The sequence below is a fragment of the Balaenoptera musculus genome, chromosome 10 (assembly GCF_009873245.2).
Source record: "Balaenoptera musculus isolate JJ_BM4_2016_0621 chromosome 10, mBalMus1.pri.v3, whole genome shotgun sequence".
Lineage (NCBI taxonomy): Eukaryota > Metazoa > Chordata > Mammalia > Artiodactyla > Balaenopteridae > Balaenoptera > Balaenoptera musculus.
This window is the reverse complement of record NC_045794.1, coordinates 6688957-6700993: the sequence shown is the minus strand read 5'-3', so window position 1 is coordinate 6700993 and position 12037 is coordinate 6688957. Positions and strand designations below refer to the sequence as shown.

Genomic DNA, 12037 nt, shown 5'->3' with positions numbered 1-12037 from the left:
TGTTAAAGGACTGAGAGCACTGGCGTGGGTGAGGAGACTTTCTCAGCAAATGGCAGCCTTTGTGGGTGGAGAATAGGGAGGGAAAGGGTACACAGGACTCTGCGATGAAGCCACCATGAGCTAAGACCCTGAGCCCCAGAGGCGCGCAGAACTTCTAGACCAGGCTGGAGTCCACCACAGGACATGACCCTGTGACCTCCAGGGGTGCAGAGGCCACCCACACCTGCCTGCACCCCATCCCCTCATCTCTCCGATCACAGTGGGCGTGGGGACTGTTGTGAGCCAGCTCTGTGGGCAGCAGGGCTCCCCAGTGGGCACTCCCCACCCCCTCGCTCACTGGTCAGAGGGAGTCTGCGTCCACGGGGAACAGTTTGCGGGTGACCTCTGAGAACAGGACTCCCAGCCTCCACAAGGGCTTCCTGGTCCCCTACCAAGCTGTGGGTGAGAGTCCCCCCTGGGGGTTCAGGGAGGGCAGCCCCTGCCCACAGACACGGCCCCAGGTATCTGCCTAAAGAAGCTTCGGCCTGGGCCTGACCCCGGCCCTGCGCCAGCCTGACCCTGCTGGACCAGCAGCGTCCAGGGGTTGCGGGCAGGATTCAACGACTACCTAAGTGAGTGCCCCCAGCCATGCTTGGTGAGGAGGGAGGGGGAAGGAGGAGCTCCAGTTCAGGCTCACAAACTTCAGTTTCTACAAGAGGCGGGCTGGTCACAGAATGAGCGGAGAGGTCAGGGAGGGAGAGGTATGGCCCATTAAAGGGGACAGCCTAACTCACAAGGAGCCATCCTACCGTGTGTGATACACGCACATGGTAAAAATTAAATAGTTTTAAATAGTGCAAAAGAGTCAAGAGTCAGTGCCCTCCCACCCCTGGTCTCTCCTGAGGCCCAGCGTGGTTTTCGATCCTGAGTTGCGGTGGGTGAGCTATTCCTGAATCAGACAGCAGGTGGCGCTCAAGCCAGAGAATTAGAAAAAGGGAACTGCCGAGAGTTACTCAACGCATTTCCAGTAACTGCTCCCTCCTCCCCCGCAGGGCCTTCTCCAGCCCCACTTCCTGTTCCCTGGCCCCGGCCAGGTCCCCTCAGGGCTCAGATATCAGGCTCCAGATGCCCGGACTCAGAGTGGGGAAACTGTCTCTGGGGAAGCCCCATTCCACTCGCTGCCCAGGCAACACGTGAGTGTGCCTGGAGGGGCTGGAGAGGCTGGGGAGGAGGAGGGTGGGGACGCGGGCGGGGGCCCAGGGGCGGATGTATACACACACGGCCTCCAGCAGCCCTCCCCGGGGTGCTCAGGCTCAACGCTCCAGACAGGACCCTGTCACCTTTAAATGGCCCTGGGGCTTCCCTGGCGGTCCAGCGGTTAACACTCGGTGCTCCCACCGCAGGGGTGCCGTTTGATCCCTGGTCAGGGAACTAAGACCCCACATGCCATGTGGCCAGAAAAATAAAATAAAATAATAAATGGCCCTCACTTGTACTCCGGTCGCTCCCTCAGATCCCAGGTGAGGCTGGGATTGGCTGAAGCAGAAAGCAGCCCCTGCGGGGATGAGACTCTCCAGGGAGGTGGGCAATGGTGGAAAACTCACCTTCCTAGCGCGGGCTGACCAGGAGGCTGAAGGAACTGGGGTGGGGGGGGGCAATAAGGGAGTGGCCAGCGGTGCCCAGGCGCCAAGGGCTGAGGCCGCCGCTTCTGAGCCTTTGCCAGGCCTCTCAGCCCTCAGCACTGCCTGCCCCGTTCATGTCTCCGCAGGCTCCAGGCCACAGCCATGTGGTCCCACCTGCCCCCGCCCACTCCCAGGTGGTGGCTGCTCCTCTGGGGAGTCCTCCAGGCTTGCCCCACGCACGGCTGCGTGCTCTTGGCCCAGCCGCTGCCCCAGAAGCTGACGTCCCCCGGGTACCCGGAGCCATATGTCAAAGGCCAAGAGAGCTCCACGGACATCGAGGCTCCAGAGGGCTTTGCCGTGAGGCTCGTCTTCCAGGACTTCGACCTGGAGCCGTCCCCAGACTGTGTTCGGGACTCCGTCACAGTGAGCTGGGGGGCGGGGGGGGGGTCCTGGAGGGACTCTGCGGAGGGAGCCCAGGGGCAGCAGGAGGTGGCCGGCCCCGAAGCGCGAGGCTTACCTGGGAGGCCAGGTGTACCCAGCGCACAGCCTCCCACCGGAGGCCCGGTGCCGACCTTTGCCCCCTGCCGTCTGGGCCCCATAGACGAGGACAGGGCAGCAGGTCTGGCCCTGCCTTTAGAAGTCTCACAATGGGACACACAAATACTGCGAATTCCTAGAGTCAAAAGCAAGAACTCACACATCAGTCTTTAAAAATCCATCGTCAAGTATGTTGAGTGCCTGCTCTGTCAGGCTAAGAAGGTGGATGTAAATATAATAAAAGATTAGGTGACTATGAGTTTCCCTTAGAGGAGCTATGGCAAAACCTCACATATGACAAGGGCATTATTCAGAATAAGGACACTTTAAAAACAGTACTTTACGTTATCTTTTTTTTTTTAATAAATTTATTTATTTATTTATTTTTGGTGGTGTTGGGTCTTCGTTTCTGTGCGCGGGCTTTCTCTAGTTGCAGCTAGCGGGGGCCACTCTTCATCGCGGTGCGCGGGCCTCTCATCGCGGTGGCTTCTCTTGTTGCGGAGCACGGGCTCTAGGCGCGTGGGCTTCAGTAGCTGTGGTGCACGGGCCTAGTTGCTCCGTGGCATGTGGGATCTTCCCAGACCAGGGCTCGAACCTATGTCCCCTGCATTGGCAGGCGGATTCTTATCCACTGTGCCACCAGGGAAGTCCCTACATTACGTTTTGGTTTAAATTTTATTTCTATCCAAATAATACATGCACATAATTTTTTTTAAAAAATCAGAGTACGCCAAGGCTTATCATCTCCAGCCTCCTCCCCCTGCCCCCATTGCTGCTCCCCAGGGCAATCATTTATGATTCATGTAGCTGTTTCATCTGGTATTTATGTTCAGAAGTATAAATAATTTCTCTATTAACTTCCAGCTGTAAAAGATGAGGACTAGCTTTATCTCTCTTAGACCTTCACCACCCACGTTTCCCCTCCCCCATCCTCTCAGTTTACCTCTATTATCGTTTTCAGTTAAAACTATATTCATTTTTTACATCATTATGACTTTGAAATATTCACATCTGTGCACATGGTGTACAATTTCCTTTCTCCAGCTTTTAGATTTCCCAGCAGTCAATAACTACATAGTGTTTTGGGGGTTTGGGGGTTTTTTGTTTTGATTTTTAGTTTGCTGAGTTCTCTCTGTAACAGATCTCCCCCAAACTCTCAGCCAGGAGAGTAAATCTCTTGCCATCTTCAAGTACAAATCTCAGTCTCTCGGTCCTCCTTTGCGTTGGTGACATCCCACCCCATCCCACATGGGTGACGTCCCCATGACTTATCTCTTCATTCTGAGTTCTTTGCTTTCTAAGCCTTCACATGTCTGGGAGTTCCCTTCTCCCACGTTCTGGAGATTTCCTTTACTTGTCCTGTGTTGGAAGTGACTCTCATCTCCTCCTCTTTCTTGGTTTACTCTCTCCTTTTGGAGGAGCACATTCTCCCCCAGAAAAGCAATGAGGGAACACATTTTAGAGGATCTTATATAGCCCTGAATAGTTAGTTCTCCCCTCAAACTTGGTGGATAGTTTATCTGGATTACATTCTAGGTTAGAAGTCATTTTCTCTCAGAATTTTAATGACATTGTCTTCTAGCCCCAGTGTTGTTATGACTCCTGATCCTTAGTGTTTTCTCTCTAGAACTTTCAGCATATTTTCCTTATTACCAGCATTCTGAACTTTCACCAGGATGTGCCTTGATGCAGGTCAGGTCATTTTGTACTCATTGTACAGGGTTCTTTTAATCCAGAGACCTCTTAAGCAAGACCCTTCAATTTGAGAATGTTCTTGTATTAATTTTTAAACCATTTCCAGACATCTACTTTATTTTCTCCTTCTGGAACTCCTATAATTTCACTGTTGTTAGGTTCTGGACAGATTGTCCAGTTTTGTTATCCATTCTGTTCTGTTTTCCATCTCTTTGTCTTTTTGTTCCACTTTCTGGGAGATCTCCTCATTGTAAATACCAACTTTGTAATGATTTTTTTTTTCTGCTAACATTTTTTCATGTCTAAAGGTTCATTCTAATTTTCTAAACGTGCCTTTTTGTAGAATCTTGTTCTTGTTTCGCAGAGGCAATATCTACTCTTTTCCCTCTGTTGGGATTATTTTAAAACATTTCTCGCTCCCTGTATCTCTCTTCTTCACCAAGTTCCTTTGTACTGTTCATTTGTTCTGGCCTCTGCTTTTCATGTTGGAGACTTTCCTGCAATGTGTGATAATCCTTGGCTGTCCATTCATATTTAAGAGTGACGTGCAGAACGCTCTTGGATGCTCTGTGTGGATAGCTGAAATCTGTCAAACGACAGCTTTGAAAATCGGGTTATCCACGAGGTGACCCAGATTTACTGCTGGGGGCCTCCTGCACATCCACAGCAGAAGGGTGTTCTCTGGTGACAGCCGGTTTCCTCAGAGGAATCCTCCCGTCTCCTGCTTACCCCGGTTCTGACACCTCCCAGGGATCTGTGATCAGAACCTGCTGCTTTCTGTTGCCCCAGCCCAAGACTCAGGTTACATGTGTCCATCTCCACTCCACCTTCCAAACGTTGTGGCCATCTCTCAGCGGCTATCACCTCCCCTCACCTTTTTGTCCTTGATCACATATCCGTTTTTATCCCTCTGCTGTCATATCAGTGGGATTTGAGGTGGGAGAGGAGGTAAATGCATGTATTCATTTCTTCAGATTTAGCTGAAGTCGGGACTACACTTTATTCAACTCAGCCTATGTCTGTCGAGCACCTACAGTGCCCTGTTCTTCTTAGCCTTGAATAATTTTAATCCCAGCCTGACTCTTCCCTTGTCACTGACGGAGTTCGAGCTCAGGAATAGGATTGTTCCCTCCTTTCTGCTTCCAGAGTAAATCACACACACACACGCACACACACACACACACACACATGCGCGCGCGCACACACACACACACACATGTCGAATGCAGAATTCAGCACACTGTAACCTAGTTCATCTTTGGCCCGTCAGTATCCTCAGCCAGACTCTGGTCTCCTCGGTAGCAGAACTGTGTCTTAATTCACATGGTGCTGTGTCCCCAGCACCTAGCACAGCATCTCCCACACAGAACATAATAAACAGCTGTTTGTCAAAGGAATAAAGGGAAGAATGAATGAAACCCAAGCTTGTCGTGCGTGTAGGATGCACAACACAGTGATTTCTGAATGAGCGGGTATTTGGTATCACTTTCCCCACTGCTCTTCTGCAGATACTGGAGAGCTGCCCTAGGACGCAGTGGTGTCCTGGCTGGAAGGGGCCTCAACAGACCATTTTATAGGAGAGGAAACTAAGATCTGGGGAGAATGAAGGAATGAAGATCCAGCAAGAACCCAGGATATGTGGATCAATATGAAAGTCAGCAATAAAATGAGTTGAGCAGGGAGCTGTATGCCCAGGAGAGAGATTAAACATGAAGCGGTGGCCAGGGGAACTCCTTCCAAGGTGCCCTTCCTTGGGTTGGGGAACCCATAGCAAGGCATTTGAGCAGGGTTTTGATTTAAGTTAGGCAACAATAGACAGTGTAACCACACCGTGTACATTTTGTGTCCTTAGATTCCATACCTTGGGGGGGCTTCATTTATAGTTTGTGGGGTAAGAGGAGAGGCACTCCAAAAGAAGGACAACAGGGAAGGCCAGGAACCCCAGGGGCTCAGTCTGTGCAGAGGGTCTTCTCGCTTCTCAGATGTTGGCCATAGGAAGTTACTCAGAGAAGTGAAATGTGCTGGGGGTGGAGGAAGCCGGACGGGAGGGACTTATGTCTGCATATTCATTGATTCAAAGCTGTGATGCTGTAGGTACCATGCTGAGCATCAGGGACTCAGTGGGGGGCAAAATAGATGTAGTTCCTGCCTTCTTAGAACTTATAATCCAGTTATTATAAGTTTCTATTTCAATTCTTGAAATATTGTGGGCTGTATAAGTATGGCAGGCTAAAGAAATCTGCTAGGTATCTGGTCATGGATGGAAGAAACTTGGGAGCCAGTAATGGAACAGGAAGCAACTTGAGGAAGGCCCCACGGGGTGGTGCGGTTTCTGAGCCCCAGCGGTATGTAGACCTCGAAGGCGGGGCTGGGGTCCAGGCCACGGCATAACCCTATGACCACCTGTGGTGCAGATTCACCCCACGCCTGCCCCCCCTCCCCTTTCAGATCACAGCCAGTGGAATGGATCCCAGCCGCTTCTGTGGGCAGCAGGGATCCCTGCTGGGCAGCCCCCCTGGTCAGAGGGAGTTTGTGTCCTCAGGGAACAGTTTGCGGCTGACCTTCCGTGCACCCGCCTCTGAGGACAGGACCCCGGGCCTCCACAAGGGCTTCCTGGCCCTCTACCAAGCCGTGGGTGAGTGAGCCCCTTGAGGTGCAGGGAGGGAAGCCCCTGCCCGTAGCCCTGGCCCCTGGTGTCTTGAAGTGACAAGTGGAAGCTGAGGCTGGGGGCTCGGGGCACCTGGGCTCAGCCCCTTGCTGCCCGGCCCGCCCTGCTGGTGAGCAGCACAGTCACAGGGGCACCCAGCTCAGCTCCAGCTCTTGTCTCCCTGCGTATCTACAGGCCCAGCACTTGCAGATCGTCTCGTTTTTCAAGAGAAGCCAAAAATTCAGATTTTTAAGTGAAATTCTAGATTTTCAAATGGTAACCCCAGGTTTTTTGAAAGATAATACATGCCCACAGTAAAATTTTCAAAAAAATAATCTTCCTCTAATCTCTGGCCCTTAATCCCTGGCTATTCTGTCCAGAAACGACCCTGTTCTCTATTTCCTGGGTATCCTTCCAAAGACATTCCAGGCCACTCGAATATAAATGTTGTGGGGGGGGGTGTGTTGCTAATAGTCACAATGTTTTAAATTTGCCATTTTTCATTCAATGATATGTCTTTTTTTTTTTTTTTTTTTTTTTTTTTGGCCATGCTGTGCAGCGTCTGGGGTCTTAGTTCCCCAATCAGGGATCAAACCCAGGCCCCGGTGGTGAAAGCGCTGGGTCCCAACCACTGGACTGCCAGGAAACTGCTTCAGTGACGTATCTTAAAGATCATCCCATATACATGTGGTTAGCATTGCCTAATTCTTTTTAATGACCACACAATATTCCTTTGATTGATGCATCATAATATATTTAGTCAGTCCTCCACTGATAGGTATTTTTCTCCCACAAACAGTACTGCTCTGAATATCTTCTTGTATACATCTTTGAGCACATAATATGAGGATAAATTCTTAGAAATAAAAAAGTGAAAAACATTTGCAATGTTAATTTTGATATTGCTAAATTTCCCTACAAAAGTTTTGCTAATTTACACTCCCACTAACCATATATGAAAATGCCTGTTTCCCATACCCTACTTTCACAGTTACTTTCAAATTTTATAGCATTAACAGTCTGCAGTGAAAAATAATTCAAATAATAACAAAAAAAAAGAAGAAGACTGTGCTGGGAATTCCCTGATGGTCCAGTTGTTAGGACCCGGGTCATTCACTGCCGAGGGCCCGGGTTCAGTCCCTAGTTGGGGAACTAAGGTCCCAACAAGCCATGTGGCCAAAAAAAAATTTTTTTTTATTTAAAAAATAAAATTAAAGAAAGACTGTGCAGGTCAAACTAAATATGGCCACGGACCAGAATCAGTCCCTGGGTTGCCAGTTTGCAGTTCTGTTCTCGGTCCTATTGACCTCTGTTTTCCTTTAGGTGTGAATCATAGTCAGCCCATCAGCCAGGCCAGTGGGGACCCTGAGGCCGTCAACACACCTGGAGACAACTCCACTGAGATCCAGAGCCACTGCCAGGAGCCCTATTATCAGGCTGTGCCCGCAGGTGAGTCCCCACCTGCTGAGGGACCAGCTCCTACCTGCCTCACTCCCCCCCAGGAGGTCTGAAGCCTCTTTCAGCCCCTCCTCCCAATTCTGAGCCTGTTCTGTGCCTCCCTCATTTCACTCCCAGGGACACTCACCTGCACCGCCCAGGTGCCCTGGAAGCAGACACAGGAAAGGGAGGAGGTGCCTCGCTGTGTGCCTGGTGAGTGGGGACCTGTGGCACCATGACAACAGCCACTTCCCAGACAAGCCTCAGCTGTCGCACAGGGCCTGTCTAAGGGCGCAGAATAGAAAGGGGGAGGTGAAGGCAGAAAGTGAGGAAGAAAAGGGGAACCAAGAAGGCCCAGAAAAGGAGAAGGAAGAAGCTCATCCCTTCTCCTTCGAGGATCAAGGGATAACTGGGAAACGAAAAGCCAGAAGGAAGTTAATCAGAGGGACAGATGAGTTGAAATAAGAGAAAACCCTCTTTTGACGTGATCTGCTTTATGGGTACACAGACAGGCTCTCTGTCCCCAAAATAATTCCCTGCCTTGATGCCACAGCGCCAGAAAGCCCAGCATTTTTTTAAAAAATATTTTGTGAGATAAAATTCATATAACATAAAAATCACTATTGCAAAGTGTACAGTTCAGTAATTTTTAGTGTATTCACCATGTTGTGCAACCATTACTACTTATTCTAGAACATTTCCGTCACCCCAAAAAGAAACTCCAACTCTCCCTTCTCCCATCTCCTGGCAACCACTAACTACTTTCTATCTCTATGGATTTGCCTATTCTGGACATTTTATGTCAATGGAATCATATAATAGCCTTTTGTGTCTGGCTTCTTTCATTTAGCGTAATGTTTTCAAGGTTCATCCACGTTGTAGCATGTATCAGTACTCCATTCCCTTTTCTTTTCTTTTCTTTCCTTTTTTTGGCCGAGCTGTCCAGCATGTTGCATCTTAGTTCCCCAAGTAGGAATCAAACCTGCGCCCCTTGCAGTGGAAGCAGGGAGTCTTAACCACTGGACCGCCAGGGAAGTCCCAGTACTCTATTCCTTTTCATGGCTGAATAGAATTCCACCTTACAGATAGACCACATTTTGTTTATCCATTCATAGATTGATAGACATTTGGGTTGTTTTCACTTTTTGCCTTTTATGAATATTGCCGTGGTGAGCATTCATGTACAAGTTTCTGTTTGAACACATGTCTTCAGGTCTCTTGGGTATAGACCTAGGAGTGGAATTGTTGGTTCACATCCTAACCCTGTGTTTAACTTTTTGAGGAACTGCCACACTGTTTTCCACAGTGACTGCACCATTTTACATTCCCACCAGCAATAGATGAGGGTTCAGGTCCACCATTTTTGGGTTCTTTGGGGGGGGGATGTATTTTGGGTTTTTTAATATTTTGGCCCAGCCTAGAGGCTTGTGGGATTGTAGTTCCCCCACCAGGGATGGAACCGGCACGCTCGGCAGTGAAAGCACAGAGTCCTAACCACTGGACCGCCAGGGAATTCCCTCAGGTCCACCATTTTTGAAACCCAGTTTTTTGAGTCAAACATGCCTTTCTAACCCAACCTGAGTACATTTCTCAGGTTTTACTCCCGAGCCACAGAAAGCTCTAGGGGCAGAGCCTGACATAGTGCTTTGGGAGGGGGAGATGTTAAAAATGGAGAAATGGGACTTCCCTGGTGGTGCAGTGGTTGGGAGTCCGCCTGCCAATGCAGGGGACACAGGTTTTGAGCCCTGGTCCAGGAGGATCCCACGTGCCACAAAGCAGCTAGGCCCATGTACCACAACTACTGAACCTGAGCTCTAGAGCCCACAAGCCACAACTACTGAGCCCATGTGCCACAACTACTGAAGCCCGTGCGAGAGGCCACCACAATGAGAAGCCTGCGCACCGCAAGGGTAGCTCCGGCTCGCCACTAGAGAAAAGCTTGCGCGCAGCAATGAAGACCCAGTGCAGCCATAAATAAATAAGTAAATAAATAAATATTTAAATGGAGAAATGACCCAGAAACAAAGACAGGACACACTGAAGACAAACTCTGCTTGCTGCATGATTTTGCTCAAGGAAGGCCCCACCAAGAGTCTAAAAAAGTGGCTTAGGACTTCTCTGGCGGTCCTGTGGTTAAGACTCCGCATTTCCACTGTAGAGAGCACCGGTTCCACCCCTGGTCGGGGAACTACGATCCCGCATGCCTCGCGGTGCGGCAAAGAAAATAAGTAAATAAAAATTAAGATTAAAAAGTGGCTTTAAAATGGCTGAGGAGGCAGGAGAAAGAGCACTTCCCAGAAGCAGGTTTTCAGAGGCAGCGGCTGGTTTTTCACTTTACCCCTCCTCTCTCCCAGTCTGCGGACGGCCGGTCGTCCCCATCGCCCAGAACAGGGAGCCCGCTGGTGCCTCCGGAGCCGAGCTGGGCAACTTCCCCTGGCAGGCCTTGACCAGCATCTGCGGCCGAGGCGGCGGGGCCCTGCTGGGCGACAGGTGGATCCTCACCGCCGCCCACACCATCTACCCCAAGGACGGCATCTTCCTCGGGAAGAGCCGGCGCGCGCAGGTGTTCCTGGGCCACACGGACATCGACGAGCTGCTGGAGCTGGGCGGCCACCCGGTGCGCCGCGTGGTCGTGCACCCAGACTACCGCGCGGACCAGACCCACAACTTCCACGGGGACATCGCCCTCCTGGAGCTGCGGCACCGTGTCCCCCTGGGCCCCCACCTCCTCCCGGTCTGCCTGCCCGACCGCAAGGCCCTGTACCGCCCGGGCCTGGCGGGCTACGTCAGTGGCTTTGGCGTGGAGAACGGCTGGTTGACCACGGAGCTGAAATACTCCCGGCTGCCCGTGGCCCCGAGGGCGGCCTGCGAGGCCTGGCTCCGAGCGAAGCGGAGGACCGAGGTGTTCTCCGGTGGCATGTTCTGCGCCGGGGACAGCACGCGGCCGCAGAGGGTCTGCCAGGGGGACAGTGGTGGTGCCTACGTGGTGTGGGACGATCGTGCCCGTCGCTGGGTGGCCACGGGCATCGTATCCTGGGGCATTGGGTGTGGCGAGGGGTACGGCTTCTACACCAAAGTGCTCAACTACGTGGATTGGATCAGAGGAGTGATGGACGGGAAGGATGACCCCGGGGTGCTGAGCAGGGGCGCCCACCGTGGAGCCCAGACGGGAGAGGGTTGGGTTGTGGACTGAGCCCTGGGCGTGGGGCGGTGGGGACAGAGATTCCTATTCAGGTCACAGCTGCAGCAAACCACTGAGCCAGAGAAACCCGCCGCCTCCCTGAGCACCGGCCCCGCCCCCCCCCCCCCCCCCCCCCCCCCCCCCCCCCCCCCGTCTCCTCACCCTTCACCTTCCTGCGCGCGCTACACCCACGCGTCTCCTCGAGTTTCCGCTTTGAACTCCATCCCCCGGGGACACGGCGTCTTCTGCCCTGTCCCGAGAGACAGTCACCTCACCCTCCTGTTCAAGTGCAGCGTGGGAAAGTGGTCTCAGTTCATTTCATTTCTGAAACACTTCAGAGCCCCTGTGGTCGACCTTCAAATAGTCAAATAGTCTTGGCTTCACCTAGCACAACTCCTTGGCTGCAATTATAGTCACAGCTCTTTACGTTGTTTTGTATCTTCTTCTATCAGGCGCTTCCCGTGTGTTACTTCACTGACTCCTCACACCAGCTTTGCAAAGGATGAGTTATTATCCACGTTTTAGCAAGGAGGAAACTGAAGCTCAGGGAGATGAAGGGACTTTTCCGAACCCCACAGCTGATACAGGACGGCGAAGGCAGGTCCTTTCCAGCACACCTCGACAGCTCTCAGGAGTCCTCAAGACCTACTGTATCGCCCACTCCCCGATCCCCGCATCCTTTTAGATTCTCCCTGCTGGGAATTCCTGCCTCAGTGAAGCTGACAACAGCTGGCTCTCACTTTCCTGCTGGCCGCACTCCTGCAGACACCTCGGTGAGCCCAGCCCTGGGCTGGACCAGTGCTGCTGGACCCCCAGTGCTGCTGGACACCCCGGGCCATGTCCCCAACATCAAGCACACTGCTCCCCCTGAAAAGACCAACTCTTTAATTTTTAGAAGGGACTTGATGTCACTTACAGTAAAAGACACAAGTAAAATAC

General features: G+C 51.7%; 1 protein-coding gene across 2 annotated transcripts; it reads left to right on the top strand.

The window, feature by feature from the left end:
* The first annotated feature begins 1051 nt into the window (after positions 1-1051).
* On the top strand, positions 1052-11220 carry C1RL (complement C1r subcomponent like). 2 transcript variants are annotated; one of them, XM_036867357.1, is made up of 6 exons: positions 1052-1172; positions 1748-2024; positions 6282-6468; positions 7804-7929; positions 8056-8130; positions 10272-11220. In XM_036867357.1, exons 1-6 carry the CDS (start codon positions 1105-1107, stop codon positions 11108-11110), a joined length of 1572 nt encoding a protein of 523 aa, XP_036723252.1. In that variant the 5' UTR covers positions 1052-1104; the 3' UTR covers positions 11111-11220. The 2 variants fall into 2 exon arrangements, with proteins under 2 accessions (XP_036723252.1, XP_036723253.1); XM_036867358.1 differs by lacking the exon at positions 8056-8130.
* Positions 11221-12037: the final 817 nt, after the last annotated feature.

Coding starts and splice junctions, on each gene's coding strand:
- C1RL (XM_036867357.1), top strand. CDS start 1,105: ATGCCCGGACTCAGAGTGGGGAAACTGTCTCTGGGGAAGCCCCATTCC. Junction 2,025..6,281: donor GTGTTCGGGACTCCGTCACA/GTGAGCTGGGGG, acceptor CTCCCCTTTCAG/ATCACAGCCAGTGGAATGGA. Junction 7,930..8,055: donor TTATCAGGCTGTGCCCGCAG/GTGAGTCCCCAC, acceptor TTTCACTCCCAG/GGACACTCACCTGCACCGCC.